This window comes from Astatotilapia calliptera, chromosome 17 (genome assembly GCF_964374335.1).
Source record: "Astatotilapia calliptera chromosome 17, fAstCal68.1, whole genome shotgun sequence".
Classification (NCBI taxonomy): Eukaryota; Metazoa; Chordata; class Actinopteri; order Cichliformes; family Cichlidae; genus Astatotilapia; species Astatotilapia calliptera.
The window spans coordinates 35876959-35893906 of NC_137438.1; the positions used below are offsets into that span (position 1 = coordinate 35876959).

Below are 16948 nucleotides of genomic sequence, written 5' to 3' on the forward strand. Positions count from 1 at the left end.
AAAAGATATAAATCTCTGGTAGGATTATGCTAGGAAGAGGATGTGAGTGTAAAAAAAAAATATTGCAAGTCTAAATAAAGATGTATCTGCTGTGGTGACCTGTTGTGAATCAGTGTGGGTCTTAAAAAACTAGCTAACAATGGAAATACATAAATAGTCACTTGTAGCACCTCAGTGAGTGACTGAACTTCTGATTAAAAACTTAACAATGTTTACAAGAAACTATGAGTTATTTACAATGCACACTGTATTATCAGCTCAGACTAAATTCTACTGTTGGATTGGCCAGGTCACTGGGCTATATGGGAGCTTTCCCTCATGACTGACAAGTTTGGTGGACAAAGCAGCGTGCTTTTTATTTGCAGTCTAAGCATCTGAAACTGTTTCATAAACTACATTTTTCAGACATGCTGTAGTTCTTTAGAGAGATATTTGGAGACTTGCAAAGTTAAGATAACAAACACTGGAAAAACTGGAAAGTTTGGCTGATTGCTTTGGGGTTTTTTGTGGCTTTGCAAACAAAAATGATGAGCATGCGTTACACTGGAGAGCAGGAAAATTAGATCCAAGCACAAGAGCTCACTTGAGCATTTGGAAAAACATTGAGGTGTGAACAGAAGACGTGATTACTTGTCCACTTTTGGCTGGCTCATCTGAAACCCATGTTAACGCCAGGCGAGAGCTGGCTTTGACTCCCTTTGTTGTTTATACTGAATTTCTTAGGACTTTACCCTGGAAACAATCTAACTATAAATCCTCTGAATCACCTGGGAAGGAAAAGGAAACTTTAATTTTTTTCATACCTTCTCTGGTGCCAGAAACAAATACATTCATTAGAAAAGACCAGAATAAGATCAATTAAAGTTCTTGTTGATGACCTTGAACATCAAGAGCATCTAAGTTTGCAGGGGACATTTCTTGTCATATATTTATTCTTAAAATATTTCATGATATAAAATGTATGTAAATGACCGATACTCCTGCAGTGCTTCCTCTTTCCTTCTCTCCTCACCGTATTCATCGCCATCGGAGAGAAGCTGGATTTGTGCAAAAAAAGAAAAAGAAAGAAAAAATAAAAACAAAAAGAAACACAGGCACAAAATAAATTAAGAGATCAGAACCCATAGAGAGGAAATGAGTCAGTATTCCACACCGTGTACAATACAATATCATAGCAAATTAGCAGATTTCAATGGCTTCCACTGACTACCATAGATTTACAATGTTCAGTTGGCTGCACATCAGTCCTTAATAAATTGTGTCACTTTCCTTTTTTTTCATTAATGGTTCGGATAGATAGTGACTTGTAGATGACCATGAAAAGAAAGCGGCTACTGAGGTGTGAACAGAAAACCTGGGACTACGAGCCAGCAGTAATGAGAACAACAGCATTTGTTCACATCCTACTAAACTGCCATTGTGATCACATTTTAAGTCCAATAAGCTTCTCTACAAAGGTACAACATATAAAACTGTTAAATATATAACTTTTTAGGGCCTTTCAAAATACATTTAATGACTTTTCTTTACGCCTTCTTTTCAGACTTAACAGCATTTAATACTCTCTGTAGATAATTATCATTTCTCTGGTAATGATTTGCACTCCGTATCCATGATCAACACGACAATTCTTCCTGTAAGCTGTCCCAACTGTAGCTACTGAAAAATGCAAATCAGATTTTTTTTTTTCTGTTTTTTTTGTTGTTGTTTTTTTTTTTTTTGATACACAGTTATACGTATGTAGTACCTATATCTCCAGTTCCAAAATACAGTGGTGAGCTTAGTCTGCGAAAAAATGTCCGTAAAGTTTGAAAAGTACTCCTTTGATTGTGTTCGGCACATACGCCGCCAGCTGCAAAGGTTCGTTTGTGCACTGAGTCTCTGTGGGGGCAGTCGTTGGTCGGTGGCGACACTCAAAGCATGTTAACAACGTTTCCGTGTGTCTTTGCCAGATGGTCCTCTCTGTCATAATGATCATATTTGTTGTTTTGCTCTTTGGTCTATAAAAATATGGGAGGTTTACTCCAGCAGAAGGCCTATTCACAGCAGAGTGCGCTCGGTTCGGTTTTTACGGCCTCGCGAGCTGGTCTGAGAAGCGTCACATTGTGTTCTGTAATGACCCCGTCTTCACCCTGGAACTCCTGCACTAGAGTCTAGGAGAGAGATGTGGGAAATCCCGTATTAAAAGCAGTTAGCAGCTCCAAACAGTGGACTTCCAGTGAGGCAAAAAAAAACAAAACATTCATGGGATTTTAAGGTGTCCGAACCTCCGTGGCATGAGCATGTGCTGCTAAATTCACAGAGCAGGCAGATAACAGTGGAGAGGAGGTGGATACAACGTGTTGACCCAACGACAGATAGCAGGAGGGAGCAGTCAGAAACCCGCGGTGGCCAGTCACAGGAAACAGGAAGTGTTTTATAGTAAGTTTGCCCAGTGTCACAGGGAGAGATGACTCCCTCAAACAATCACTCCCTGGTTTTCCCGTCTCTGGCTGTGTTACGAGACCTGTGAATCAACAAGAACAAAGCAAACATGAGAGAACTGTTTTAGCACTCAGTCACAGTCATGCTCAGCTCCACAGAGAAATGTCTGAGGATGTGTTGTATCAAAAACATTTTGGCTCAAATATTTTCACTTCTATAGCCAGCAGAAAGAAAATGACAGAAAATATATTGTCTTTTTAAATACAATTCACATATGTGACGTTGGCTTTTTATTTGCAACAGGAATGTTCTTTTTCATTCAAATAAGCACTGTCATCTCATTTTAAAGTTTGCAATCTGCTTATTCACTTGTTTGCCAAGAGTTGCATGACAAGACTGATAATACTTGTGTATATAGAGTACTGTGCACAAGTCTTAAGTCAGATCTTAATTCTATATATTTTGCCAGGAAAACATGTGCAGACAAACATGGAAATACTGTATTCAAAGCCAAAACTCTGCAATCTTAAAAGTCAATATTTGGTATCACCCTCTTTATTCTTCAACCTGAGTGCTGTTATGCAAGCTTCCTTGTCAATTCTTTAAATAGTTTTCAGGAATAGTTCTCCAGGATTCTTGAAGGACATTCAAAGGTTTTCTCTGGATGTTGGCTGCCTTTTGTTCCTATGAAAATGATCCCAAACTACTTCAGTAATTTTGAGGTCTGGGCTCTAGGGAGGCCAATTCATGACTGATGCCGTTCTATTGCATGTTGTTCTATCCAGGTATGGCTTCTTGCATGGTCTGTGTCTTTGTGATCGTATTCATGCTGAAAAGAGTCTGGTTCTTGTGTAATTTTCTTAAGTTGGAAAAACAAAAAACATTCCTTTGAAAATGGTCAGGTCCAAGGGCTGGGCTGAAAATGTCTTAAAAAGCAGCCAATATCCAAAGAAAATCCTTCAGAAATGCTGGAGAACTATTGCTCGAGACCACTTTCAAAAATCACAAGAAAGTTGGTTTCTTTGGGAGCAAAATATGGAGAAATAAGGGCTGTAGCTTGGTTTACGATTAATTCAGCTTATCAAAAAGACTACGCAGAATTAAATGATTAGCCTTGCAGTTTCCAAATATTAACGGTCACATACAAACATCTCAAAATCTCATTAATTAATAAATATATAAAAATGACATTCTACCATTTGGAGCTATTTCATTATTATAGTGATCTTTAGGGACATTTGACATAATTGTTTTCTTTCTAAGATAAGCTAGCAAGGCTTACATTTGGTCCATTCGAAAAACAGAGCAGAGCAAACTGTTCCTTTCCTTCTCCGCCATAATGTTAAAAATAAAACAACGCTAAGTGGCTACTCTTGAAGCACCCTTTAACAAAACCATACGAGAGAGGCATCTCACTGAAATTTCAGCAGCAAAGCTGATAGGGATCATTCTCAGTATGCCAGTCTATTCTCCTAAAGAAAAAAAATATTTTTTTGCAGCCATTGTGTTGACATAAGCATCACACATGACTATTGCTCCATGCCAGACTTAGATGTTAATTACAGGATTGTATGAGAGCTTTACGAGTCAAATATTTAGAACTCTTCAGGGGATATAACCCAGTAACAAAACAAGTCTCACAGTGCAGACACTGAAAAACAATTAATCTAGCAGCAGAAAGACAAATCTCGGAGCCTCCTCACCATCTGGCCCCCGCCAGTCACACAGCCAACTTGATAGAGGTGCTGATGCCTTCCAAGACATTGCCACTGAAGCTTAATTCATAATAATGAACTCTTGATGATTTCACAGGGTGCAAATTACCATGAAAGGGGCAGGTGTTGAACGGGGTTCTAGCATGTATCACAGATGACAATGTCTTATGCTCTGGGAATAATAAACATCTCAGTGAGCTCGGGCTTTAATGGAGATAATGTCGTGGTTTTGTTGGAGCTGGGCATGGAATGACCCAAAGGTTTACTTGGTTAAAGCAGGGCCATGACTTTGCTAACTGCTTGACTGTGATGCCTGGCCAAAACAGGTGTTTAATCCTAGCATAATAAGCACAGTTTCTCTCTGTGCCTCCTAGAGGGCACACAGAGACTACAGCTCAGTAGTAAAAAGCCACAGGTAAAATGGAAGGAGGATAAATTAGTCGCACAAAGATGTGGAAGAAAAGAAATACAATGCAAGTGATTTCAAGCAGACACAGCATATAGACACGGTCTTGTTTTATTCAAGCCACATAGTGTGTGTCTACCATGGTGGATTTTTGTTTTTTAATATCGTCTTTATGTTTTGTTTTGTTTTTTGCTCCCTCTTTTTCTTTCACAGCCACACTGTTGCGAACAGCTTCTCATAAATCTCCCGCGCAAATCTCGTCTCAGGGAAACGCAAGCCTTCCCATTTAAAAACAGCAGCGAATGTCAGACGAATATGAGATGAATCTGCCCCGTGAATAACATTCACAGGCCTTGGGTGATTATTACTTAGAGTTTATCAGGAAGCAGCTACGCAGACAGCGAGCAAATACTTTACACTCTGGTGCAGAGTAGAGGGAAACATTATGCAGCGGTTCTCTGGCTATTGAACATGCCGGGCAAACGTTTAGGACGGTGGCCTTGCTCTTCGAGTAAGAACGAGAATTGGACTTTCGATTGAGACTGATAACTGCTGGGGGTGTCATAGTAACAGAAGGGAGCATCGTGCACTGAATCCATCTGTGTTAATGTGTAATTTGTGCAGCATTTCTCTTCTTATGGAGCAAGCGGACAAACCACTCGATACTTATCGATACGCGCCCGGCAGCTTTTGATCGAGGATGCGGAAAACATTTGATTTCAGGGACGGTACAGACTGCTTCCTGTCTCGAGGCCACAGCTGAAGCACTTTAATGCAACAAAAATGAGAATGTGCATACATGTGGCAGTGGTTTTCGTTTGCGTCGCACTGCTCTAAATAAAAGCATTTTTGCGAGTTGGAAGTATTGAAAGCGAATGCACCTGGACATACGGCCCTGGCTTGACATTTCTTCTCTGTCTGAACTCTTGCTGACTTTCCTCGAAATGTCACGGCCATGTGACCCACGAGGGAACAAGTCGGTGGGTGCACATGAAAGAAAATTGATCCACTTTGCCTATCCGCACTCTTCATCGAGGCGCTGTTTGCTGGGAATAATGCAAAATCTCAAGAGGACCCAGCGGATTAATTGATGTGTTTTTGTACATTCGCTCGTTCCACAGTGCATCTGCTTTTGGATCTCCTGCTCGTTTCTAACGCTCGTCTCTGCGCTCACCCTTTAACGTTAAGTCTTGTGCAGCTGAGCCCGCGCTCTCTCTTCAGATTTTAGCAGGCGAGCGGCACAACATGATTCCAGATGAATATTCATAAGTGAACTTGTTGGCTAGGAATGATCCACAGGTTAATAAGGGATGGGAAATCGCTCATTACATGCTGTGAAGTTGGATAATGCCTGAAGCAGATGCTGAGATCAAAATACATGAACATGTATGCATGCGCCTCCAGACACTAGGCCCCATTCCACATTAGGAAAGAGTTCAAAGCTATGTGTTATGTCATTATCAGCCCTTTCATACAGCATTTCTTCAGAACATCAAAGCAAACACAGTTCACTATCGGCATTCTACAATATGATCAGAACTTAATGCTCAAGAGTGGAGTATTAGAACAGATTTAACCACGGTGGCATCAGGCTGGTGACAATGTTGCCAACGTGTTCTTCAATACTTTTATGCATCGACTACAGCTGCTCATAAAGCTACTGCGTTGCGTGGCTCTGTGTGAGATCAGCTGCTTGCAGGCAATGCAGAATCGCCTTCCTTCAGAATATATATTAAAGGATCAAATGTTTAAATCCAATCTCAGATGGCCTCTTCTGTGAGTAAATAGACAATAATCTCTTTGATGCACTGTGCAGAGACCCAAGTTCACCACACACATTCCACCCCTTTTCTATTTATAGCTCCAAATCTACTGAAGACTTGCTGTCTGGAGTGAAAAGCAGCAGGATCACATTTTCCCTCAAAAGCAAATTATAGCATGGGCCATAAACACTGACAGTATTGACCAAAAGAAGAGCCTGTTTCTCAAAGACTCCACAAAAGTGGCCGTTTTTATGACTTTGGCCTTATCCCTTTTTTATATTGCTGTACCTTAAATTTATTACATGGCCACTCTCTATTTCCCGATCACTATTTATTAATATCAGAGTCTGTCTGGCGCCTTGTTTTATTTAAGTGCACAGCCACCATCTGACACAAGACTTTAAAACAATATACAAGGCATGCCAATAAAGCAGGCTGAGAATACACTGAGGGGGGTTTGCTGCACACATGGATTTTCTCTGGTTAAACACACACCAGGGAAATTGTCAGCTTATGGTAAAATACATAAGCCAAACAAGGATATCAAACAAGCAGACGCTCGCTTAAATTGTATCAGGATTTATGAGAGTCTATGCTTCCTGCTGTTTGTGTGTTCTGCTAAAGCTGAAAGATGCGGTCTTAGTGTTGTAATGAGTTCATAATGTTGGTTGTAATGACTTTCATACACTTTTAAGACATTTGACCGTGAGCAACAGGCAAGATCAGTTTCCTCTGTAAGGTCATGTGGAAAGTTACCTTCATTACAAGATGTTATAAAACAGAGCCCGACAGATATATCAGCAGGACTGACACATCGGCCGATATTTTTATTTGCCGATACGTTGGTATCGGCATTTGTAGCTGTTGATTGGGCAGTTATAATGTACAAATGATATATATTTAAGCTTGTACACATTAGATCCTCACTTTGACTCTGGGATGAGACACATTCAGTATGGGGTTGGATTAAGAAGGCCATCTGATTTAAGAAATCTCCTCAATCGAATATGCACAGCTAATAATAGTTTTTATTTTTATTAAGGACTCATAAATAACTGTACCAAATATATGACAAATGTGTGTATATATGTGTGTCTGTTTATATTTAATGATGTGAATGTGGAAAAAAAGATGAAAATATAAACGAGTATATCAGATCTTTATCTTTTTTCTAATCACCAAGTCTCAGTATCGGTCTCAAAAATCCTATATCAGTCAGGCTCTAGTCATACATTTAAGGATTTCTTGATTCTAATTCAAGGGATTTGTCTTGTACCTTACTGCCTTCACAAGGCTCTTGGTGCTCTGTAGCTGCTTGTGTTGCTTCCTGCCTTTGAGGCCAAGGTAAGGGCGGAGCTGTTGTAATGGTGGTGGTGGTGGTAGCTGGAAATTGGCTGTCTGTCAAGGGGTCATCAATGCTTTCCATAGTGCAAGAGTGTCGAGGGGGACTCTTGTCACGTCATAGAGCCTGAGGGGAGAAAGGGACAGGGGAAGGCGGTATGGTTATAAAGCTCAGTTTCATTTCTATTTCTGTTTTTTTCTAGATTTAGACACAGTCACAGTACCGCCACCACCACTACCACCATTACCAAATTTATCTTTTTAAGGTGTCGCGGAAATGTGCCCGTTTGGATTTGTCTAAACATGGAGAGCTATTCTGTGAATGTGCTGGGCACTGATGCTGTGTTACTTGTGTTCCAGTTAAATATAGGAGTGTGGGAGTTGAATAGGGTCTGATTCTGCGTAACAGTAGCCCACATGGAAGGAAAATAGAAAACAGCCCTGTGTTTCTCCAGTGACTTCTTAAATATGCTATAAATGTAAAGCACTGATTCATTCATGATTCATTTTTCTGAAATAATTTGTAAATTGTTGTCCTTTACTTAAAATAATAAGCTGGATAGGAATTTATAAGTATCAGGCCTGCTGCAGCGTTTCCACCACTTTAGTCCAGATTAAAGTATCTCAGAAACTATTGCATACATTATTGTTTATTCTGGTGTAAATTCTTACAGTCCCAGAGTTAGGAGACTGGTGATTATGGTAAACAACTGTTTTATTCCTGCAATGCAAGTTCGTTCCTTTTCCAAGGGCATCAAATATCTTTTTTATAAATAAGCCTGTGGTATCTAATAGTTAGAAATTGCTTGCTCAAATACACATGGTTACAAAACGACCCCTGGGATCACATTTAAATGCAACATAACCAAGTAGATTTTGGAGTTTTAGTGTGTAAACCTTACACTGAGTAAAACAGCAGTGTTGGGTAAGTTACTTTAAATTAGTAACTTAGTTACATTACTAGTTACTTCTATCAAAAGTAACTCAGTTACTTCAAGTTACTCGTTACTTTCAGAGTAACTAGTTACTAGGGAAAGTAACTTTGGTTTTACTCAGAATTCTCTTGTTAATGTGTTGCTTCCATAACTTTGCCAGTCTTCTAGCTTGCTTACTTGCCACAAGTGCACTGTGCCACCTACCAATAGAAAGGAAAAAATAATGTGCACATTTCCACGAGAGAAATCCCACACCTGATTCTATCCTAGCCTGCTTTTTACATCCAACACAAAAACTGCAGTCATGGTGCTTTCGATTGTACTCAGAACTCGGAAATTCTGCCTTCTGAATAGGAAGATGTAGGTAACACCAGACTGCAGATGAGCTGCATACAGAGCTGGACTGGGACAAAAAAATCGCCCCGGCATTTTGACTAGAGACCGGCCGCCATTATAGGAAAAATCATAAAGCGTATTTCCTTGTGCCCCCCTTTCCCTTTTAATGCCCTACATGGACCCCTGGCAACACTTTGCTAGATCCGCCCCTGCACAGTTACCAGCTGTCAGCTACTTAGAAAAGGATCCTGGTGTTATTTGTCTCTCAGAAACAGTTCATAACTTCCCTTCAACTCATTCATGTCACCTAAAAGGTAAACCTGTTTCTCCATCACAGCTCTGATGATTCAGTAAGGACATCTCCTGGTTTCATCTTCATGTTTCCCTCTCATCACATAACCAAACCGACATCATGACCAGCTGTTGGACCAGCAGGTTTACAGCTGTGGCTCCAGCAAACATCAGCTGATAGTAGAAAGTAATATTAAATAAATTCTAACAACAGCTGATCAAGCTTAAAAGTGCTGCTGTTGTTTCGCGCGACATCTGCTGGTTTCCTCTTTCTGGCGCAAAGTGGGCGATAAATAAACAAGAGAGAAAAGCCGATCAGCTGATCATTGATCAGTTTCATGATTGAAGTAGAATCAGGAGAGAGAGAGGGTGAGAGGATGAGAGAAGAAGAGGCAGCTGTGCAGCGTAAACACAGAATAACTCCAGCTTTGTGTCTTTTTCATTGTAGCTGAAATCCAGGACAAACTGTTCCTTTTCACCTAAATACGAAACGCATGATATTTTCTCTGAATACAAGACGATTCTGTTTTTTATGGGACGGTTGGCAACTCTAATAATTAACCTTATGAACAAAATAAAGTTCAACATCAGTAACATAGCACCCACCCAGCTTTATAGAAACTCCGTCATGCTAGCTAGCACGCAGTACGAAAAAGTCAGCACAACGAAAATAAACTCCAACTAAACTTGGTTCATATCTGACCCAGATGGACTGCAGGTTATAACTTCTTACCTGAAGTTCAGTTCACCTGACTCTCTCGGACCAGCGGCTGCTTCGGGTCTCTGCTCCTGCCTCCCTTTTCCTTCATCCACCTGCTGGCCTCCACCACTTGCTAATGTTACTGAATCTGTGGAAGCTCCGCAATGCCGCCACACAAAGTAACGAATAACGAGCCTATTTAAATCCCAGTAACGAGTAACGCGTTCCCGGTTTTGGCATAATAACTAGTTACCGTGCTCGTTACCACAATAATAACGTAGTTACTGTAACGCATTACTTAATAACGCGTTAGTCCCAACACTGTAAAACAGTGAGTGGAGACTGTGACACAGCCAAAATTACTGCAACTTGGTGCCTTTGAAATTATTGCTTTGAAAATGGGGACCAGGTCTGTGACCGTCCAATGACAGCTTTAAAGAAACAGTGCTATCAGTCAGGGAATGAATTAGGTCAAGTTGGTAGTTACATGCAATCTGTTTGTGATTAACTGTGACAAATTGGCAAAATTTTCAAATATATTGTTGTCTACATAAACAGAAATTTATAAAAACTACATTACATTCAGAGTCCAGAATACAACTGAGTGAGATGATTTTTCTTTTGTAAAGAGACGTGTTCAATTCCATTCAATACCATTGGGGCGATCGTGGCTCAAGAGTTGGGAGTTCCCCTTGTAATCGGAAGGTTGCCGGTTCGAGCCCCGGCTCAGACAGTCTCGGTCGTTGTGTCCTTGGGCAAGACACTTCACCCGTTGCCTACTGGTGGTGGTCAGAGGGCCCGGTGGCGTCAGTGTCCGGCAGCCTCGCCTCTGTCAGTGCGCCCCAGGGTGGCTGTGGCTACAATGTAGCTTGCCATCACCAGTGTGTGAATGTGTGTGTGAATGGGTGGATGACTGGATATGTAAAGCGCTTTGGGGTCCTTAGGGACTAGTAAAAGCGCTATATAAATACAGGCCATTTACCATTTTATTTATATAACAGATCCCTCAATATGTTTTTTATTGTAAGGTGAAGACCCTACAATAATACAGAAAAAATCCCAACAATCAAACGACACTGATCCTCTCTGAGCAAACACTTGGCGAGAGTGGAAAGGAAAAACTCCCTTTTACCACAAAGAAACGTCCAACAGAACCAGGCTCAGGGAGGGGCAGCCATCTATCAGGGGTGTGGGGAGGAAGACATGATAAAACACTAATTGCAAGATTGTGCATTTCTTTGAGTTGCCAGGGACTCTGACATGACATACGTTAACAATGGATGTACTGCTTGGCCCTGATAACCTAAATCTGCATCATTTCTAATGGGCAGCAGGGGGCCACGTTTTAATTTTTCTTGTACTGTTGGCAAAAAGACTACCGGCTTACTGGATCTGCAACCTCATTAAACAGTTCTCTGATAAATTCATGGAATTAGTTGCAAATTTTTTTGAAAATAACACCATTTCAGCTTGTCATGTCCAGTTTCAAGATACCGAGATTGTGACAGCTCACCTTGAAGATTCCACAATTAACAGAATTTAATTAACCAGCAGGTATATTATAGCACCCTTAGTTAAGAAGATATTGGCAGTTCAAGCAGGTTAAAGCTTTCACAGGTAATATCTCACTGAGAGGACTGATGAAGCTTACACTGCTTTCAGTAATCTCCAGTAACAACTGCTTATCTTGACAGTTTAAAAAAGAACAAAATTCTCCCATAGCCTTATTTGGTAAATGCTTTGCCTCAAAGCTGAAAACATGAATAAGTTTCTCTTTCACTGTTTGAAAAGGAGAAACATGCTTTTCTGAGATCAGAGGTAATACACTATACTTGACTTGGGTGTGAGTGTGCCCATGTTTTGTCCTTGTATGAGTGCGTTTGTTGTTTCCTTCATTTCGGAATACACCTGCACCTCTTGGGACTTGAAACTGTTTGGAGTGCAAACATAAGCCAGCTATCACGCTGCGCTTCATGGAATCAGTTTCCACTTTTGGCCACATGGAAATGTTGGAAACTATAGAAAAGGGAGCAGGGTTGAAATTCAGAATGAAATAAAACAGGTAATCTTTCACTGGGCAGCAGAGGCTTTGGGTTTAGGCAACAGTGGGTCAGATCAATCCCACAAGCTCACAGGGAGTTGATAAGAACAGAGAAAGAGAGACTTTCTTGTTCTTTAAGTCAGTTCCTCTTGCCTCTCACTGTTTATAGTCCCAACATTATTCCCAGCTTCCCAAAATGGAGGATTTAGTATTCTCCAAGCCAATGCAATGTGCTGACTTGGCTCCCTCCAGAAGGAAGTTGGCAGACAGAGCTAATGGTTAGCAGCAACAGAGTTTCTTTCTCTTTCTCTCTTTCTTTTGGCCTGTCTGTGGTGGCCAAGCAGCTGTCTTCTTAGTGGTGATTCTGTTCAACTCACTGTTGGATGTGGCTGGAGGGCCCAGAGGGATCAATTACCACGGTCGATACCAACCCAGAACCACAGGGGGATGGGGTGAGGGGGGACATGGTGATGGTGGAGGCGTTGGGGGATACCTTAAGGCCCGGCTTGAACTGCATCCACAGAAAGATTGAGAAGAAGGAGATGGAAAAGAAGTGATGGCGGGGGCAAAGCACCAGTCGAAAAAGCTTTTTCATACTCAACTGAACACACTTGCCATCACTGGCAGGAATACAAATGTGTAAATACAGAGGACGCTTACAGGCGTCCTGTGTAAGCGTCCTTACTGGGAGATCAACTAGTGCAAACCCACCCATTTGTAGCCGGAGATATTTATGGCAGGATGTCCTAAACCACGTATGCATTTGAATTTCCCACGCAGAACCCTGACGAAGTTCAAAAAATATGCACACGCAAGAGCTCATATTATCAAATATTGTGATATTCTCTCTTTCCTTGAAGAGGCTGAAGTAACTGCTCTTCCCAACTGTGTTTTGTCTCCTCTCCTCTCCCCAGTGAAAAAGTCTTGATTACAGTAATCACAGTCTTTCTCTCAGTAGGTGCCACTTGTGCTCATAGCTCTCTGCTCAACGCCTAAATACCCCAATCAGGATCGTCCTAATGAAACATATGATTAAGACTTAGTTAGACAACTGAGGATTTTTAGCCATTCCAGTTTTTTTTTTTTTCACTGCTTCCTGCAATGTCTGAAATTGTGGCGCTCTTTAGTCCTTTTTCACGATAACAAGAGCTCTTTTTGTGACTTGCTGTGTAATATTCACTTGAAAATACCGGCTAAGCGGCCTGGCTGTTGGATTTTGTGCAATTATAACCTTCCAAAGCTACTTTGGAAGTGACTGTCCCTGTGTGTGAACTTAACGGGTACTCGAGGGTTTAACAAGAGCATCCGCTTGACTCAAACCAACTTAAAATGACTTAATGTTCTACGATTCTTTACGTCTGACTGGCTCAAATCTCTCTCTCTCTCTCTTTCACTCATGCTGCTCTTTTCTTCTCCTGCGCTGCTTTTCTGCCTCTGTTTTGAATTGTTCCTCTTATCAGGCTGTCACAAAAGCTGGCAGATAACCTGAGGTGATTTTGCTTTTCTCCTCTAACAGCGTACTCGCTCTGCCTCGTTCTCGCCGAGCTCCCCGCGTCGGCACACGCAGAGAGAGATAGCTCCTTGCGCTGATTCATCTGCCAGTCTAAAATGGTGGAGGGCATGATGCAGAGCATCCTCCTCTCTGGAGAGAGACAGCAGTAGGCCTTTCAGCGAGAGAAGAAGGTATGGAAGATGACTGCTGAGACTACATATCGTTCCGCTAAAAGAGAGGCCCTTTGCAAAGACAGCATTTCACTGTGGTAACTGTGATAAAATGTATGTTCAAACCTTTTAGCATCATGCAGTGTGGAAAGTATTCCGGTACAGTCAAATTAACCCCTCACTGCTGCTAAAGCGTTTCTTTATCTAGCCATTTTTCCCCAGCCCTTTCTTGATACCACGGAAAGCTATGACCAGGATACTGCACACAGAATGAGATCTTTGCAGTACACTAAAGCTAAAATTGAATTTATTGGTTAATATCTTACATGTGCCAGATCTTTTTACACATCTGGCTAAATTGAGAATAAAATAAAAGACAATTAATGTTAATAGGATGGTTTCATACATGACTGACAGAAGCAATATGCCTCATTAAAAAGTCAGCAGCTGGTGATTGATGTATAAACCATTAAAAACCATGAAAAAAGCATGGTTTATAATTTGAATTAGAGTTGTATGCAGTGTCATGTACAACCTCCGTTCCAAAAAAGCATAGGCGGAGCCATATTTACCACTGCGGACAAAAGTCTGTAAATGTCTGCGAACTGAAGAGACCAATTGCTGAACCTCTGGTACACGAACGTTGTCATATTATTGTCTGATACAGGATTCTAACAGCTCAACAGTCCTTTCATTTTCAATTAGTGAAAGGTTTGGACTGCAGGCACCCGAGTTCAGCACCCAGATTCTTGCCATGCTGTTGTAATAGATGTGGTTTAACATTGTCTTCTGGATGGAAGTAATATGTTGCCTAAAACCCATATATATACTTTTCAGGATATTCTTGGAACTGTAGCTGTAATTCAAATTGTGATTGGAATAGTACTCTTTCTAACATAACTAACTTAAATGTTTAGTAATGAAAAACATATTATTTGAACAAGTAGCAGAATGGGTAGATTTACACTGGATTTGTATTTTCTGTATTATCAATTGTTACAAAACCATTTTCACCCAGGAGCTCTGCACCGTATCAGGAGAATGAAGTCAGCACATTGTCCGAATGTTTACTTTCTCGGCACATAACATGAGCAATGCTCTGTTCAGGTAAGGCTAGAGTGCTGCGTGGATAGAGCATGCAGGAGGGAGCACGTGAGCACACAGTAGCTTGTTGTAATTCTCTGCACGGTTACTCGCTGTAACCTTACCTGGACACAAATGTACATCACACGGACAAGGGAGACTGCAGATTTAACAGTATGACAATACGGTTATTAGATAAGAAAACTGAATTAAATGCCCTGTGCTGCTATTTATATTCTAAACTTTGTTGGCAAGTGTGTGAGGCCAATCAGCAGGGAGATGTGTATAAACTCAGCCATATTAAAAAGCCAGTGCACAGAATGAATGAGCTAGTCATTTGCCAGCACAGTAAAACATTTTGTCACATCAGTTATGTTTTGGCAGATCATTCTCAACTAAAGCTGATGTAAGTGCATATTTATCGCCTTACATTCGTGTGGATATGCTACATATATTGGCAGATGCAATAATATCCTGAGGTAACAGGAAAAAAAAACAAGGTGATGACGAATATGCGGCTCATCAGTGCAGTCGAGTAAATCTCCGGGGAGCTTGTTTACAGTCTTAGAGCTTATTTTTGTAGAATTTCATATTCTGTTAGGTCACTCCTTCAGAGGAGAAACTTGTCATTGTTATCAATGAGAAACCTGATTCTGAAATAAATGATATGCTGGAGCTTCACAGCTCTACCTCTGCTTGATATGCGTCCTATTCAGCTGTGGTTAGAGTGCAACGCTGCTAAAAGTAACCTCCCTCAAAAAACGTCACTGTCAACACCGAGCTACGCACATATCAATCTTCATACGTTTCATCTGGAGCCGGCCTCTGAGAAATCCATACTGTAGTTTTATTGACAGGAACAACTGTGTACTCTCCAAAGCAGGGTCAGAGTAAGATAAATGCCTGGAGAGAGAGGGGATGAGGGGGAGGATGAGAGGAAAAACCGAAAAGAGAAAACGCCTGAATGCCTGGGAACGAGACAGGCGGCAGGCGAGGAAGTTATTTTTACTCCGAAGCACATCAAACGGTGACCGCTGAGATGAGTGACGTTGTGTAGGTCGAGAGAGGACGCGCGGCATTACGTCTAATCTTCCTTGCAACTCACGCTGCTGTGTTGCCGAGTAAAGTTAGAGAGGAGGTCAGCGGCGTCACCCTGAACAACAAGCCCCTCCCTCCCCCAAACCCTCTGGTTGACAGAGAAAACACAAACTCCCAAACATTTGACCAATACACGCAAACTGCCTTTTGACATTTGTTCAAAATAACCCTTTATGGGGTTACGGGGGCTGAGTCAGATTGACTTGGCTTAGTCAAATACCCATGAGGGATATGTCTGTTTGTCTGCATTGATGTTTTGGGGTTTTTTCGCACAAACACCTGATGGACAGGTCAGACATGCTCACTGGACCGTGCACAGCTAACAGTCAACCTTGGGCAACAGTGGGGCGGCTGTAGTTTGGGTTTAACCTTGAAAAGCCTCAGGGAAGGCGCTATTTGTTCAAAGTTAAACATGGAAGGGAGTAAATGGTTTTTATTTTTGTGAGTGATTCCCCTTTGGGTGAGCAGATAACAAGAGGTTATTGTCATTTTTGGGCTTGCTAGAATTGCCCTTAAACTTAAGCCTGAGAAGTAAAGGTAATTTTAGAGATTTCTCCATGTGACTGAGTTTGAAGGTGTTGAAAAAATTCATACATTTTAAGAAGAGTTTTAAACAATGACCTGAGTCTGCTTGTTGCCAGTTATTATACTCCCTGACAGTGAAAGCTGGTAGAACCCACGTAAACACACACACACACACACGCGGACTGGCACAGATGAGTGCGCATAGCTGTCCAGCCATTTGACTGGCTGTCACCAAGTTTAAAGTAGCCAATGAAGCACGCACGAAATACCTGTCACATCCTGCAGATGAGAACTACATTGAGTGACATCCTGAGCAGGATAAGAAAAGTACATGTAGGCCAGAGCATGCAGGGCTACCCTGTGCAACAAAGTAGGGGTACATGGTCACGGATACCAGTATGGAAAACCCACAATAGCAGTCATCAGTTAGAGCCCGTTAGCATGCAAGCCTGAATGCACATGCCATTAGCCTTTTGGTCACACTGTGAGCACCAAGATTTGCAACACCTCATACAATATTTTATCTGACACGTATAATAAATGTTACAGCTACAGTGTGTGCATGCAGCATGTGTGTGGGATAACCTGCCCAGATAACAAGCTGCACTGTAGCTGGAACTTGTAACGG

General features: G+C 41.4%; 1 protein-coding gene across 5 annotated transcripts in view; it reads right to left on the reverse strand.

Annotated features, from left to right (window-relative positions):
• Nucleotides 1-770: 770 nt before the first annotated feature.
• Nucleotides 771-16948, reverse strand: part of tafa5a (TAFA chemokine like family member 5a) — a 162809-nt gene continuing 146631 nt past the window's right edge. For 2 of the 5 annotated variants that reach the window (XR_013902905.1, XR_013902907.1), the window contains exons 4-5: nucleotides 7585-7776; nucleotides 771-2506 (exon numbers count right to left, since the gene is read on the reverse strand). Coding sequence is in view for 2 of the 5 variants with exons in the window: in XM_026148094.2 (XP_026003879.1) it covers nucleotides 2498-2506 (9 nt within the window). In the remaining 3 variants the exon portion in view is untranslated. The remainder of the gene's footprint in view (nucleotides 2507-7584; nucleotides 7777-16948) is intronic. The other 3 variants (XM_026148094.2, XM_080291936.1, XR_013902906.1) reach the window with 2 other exon arrangements.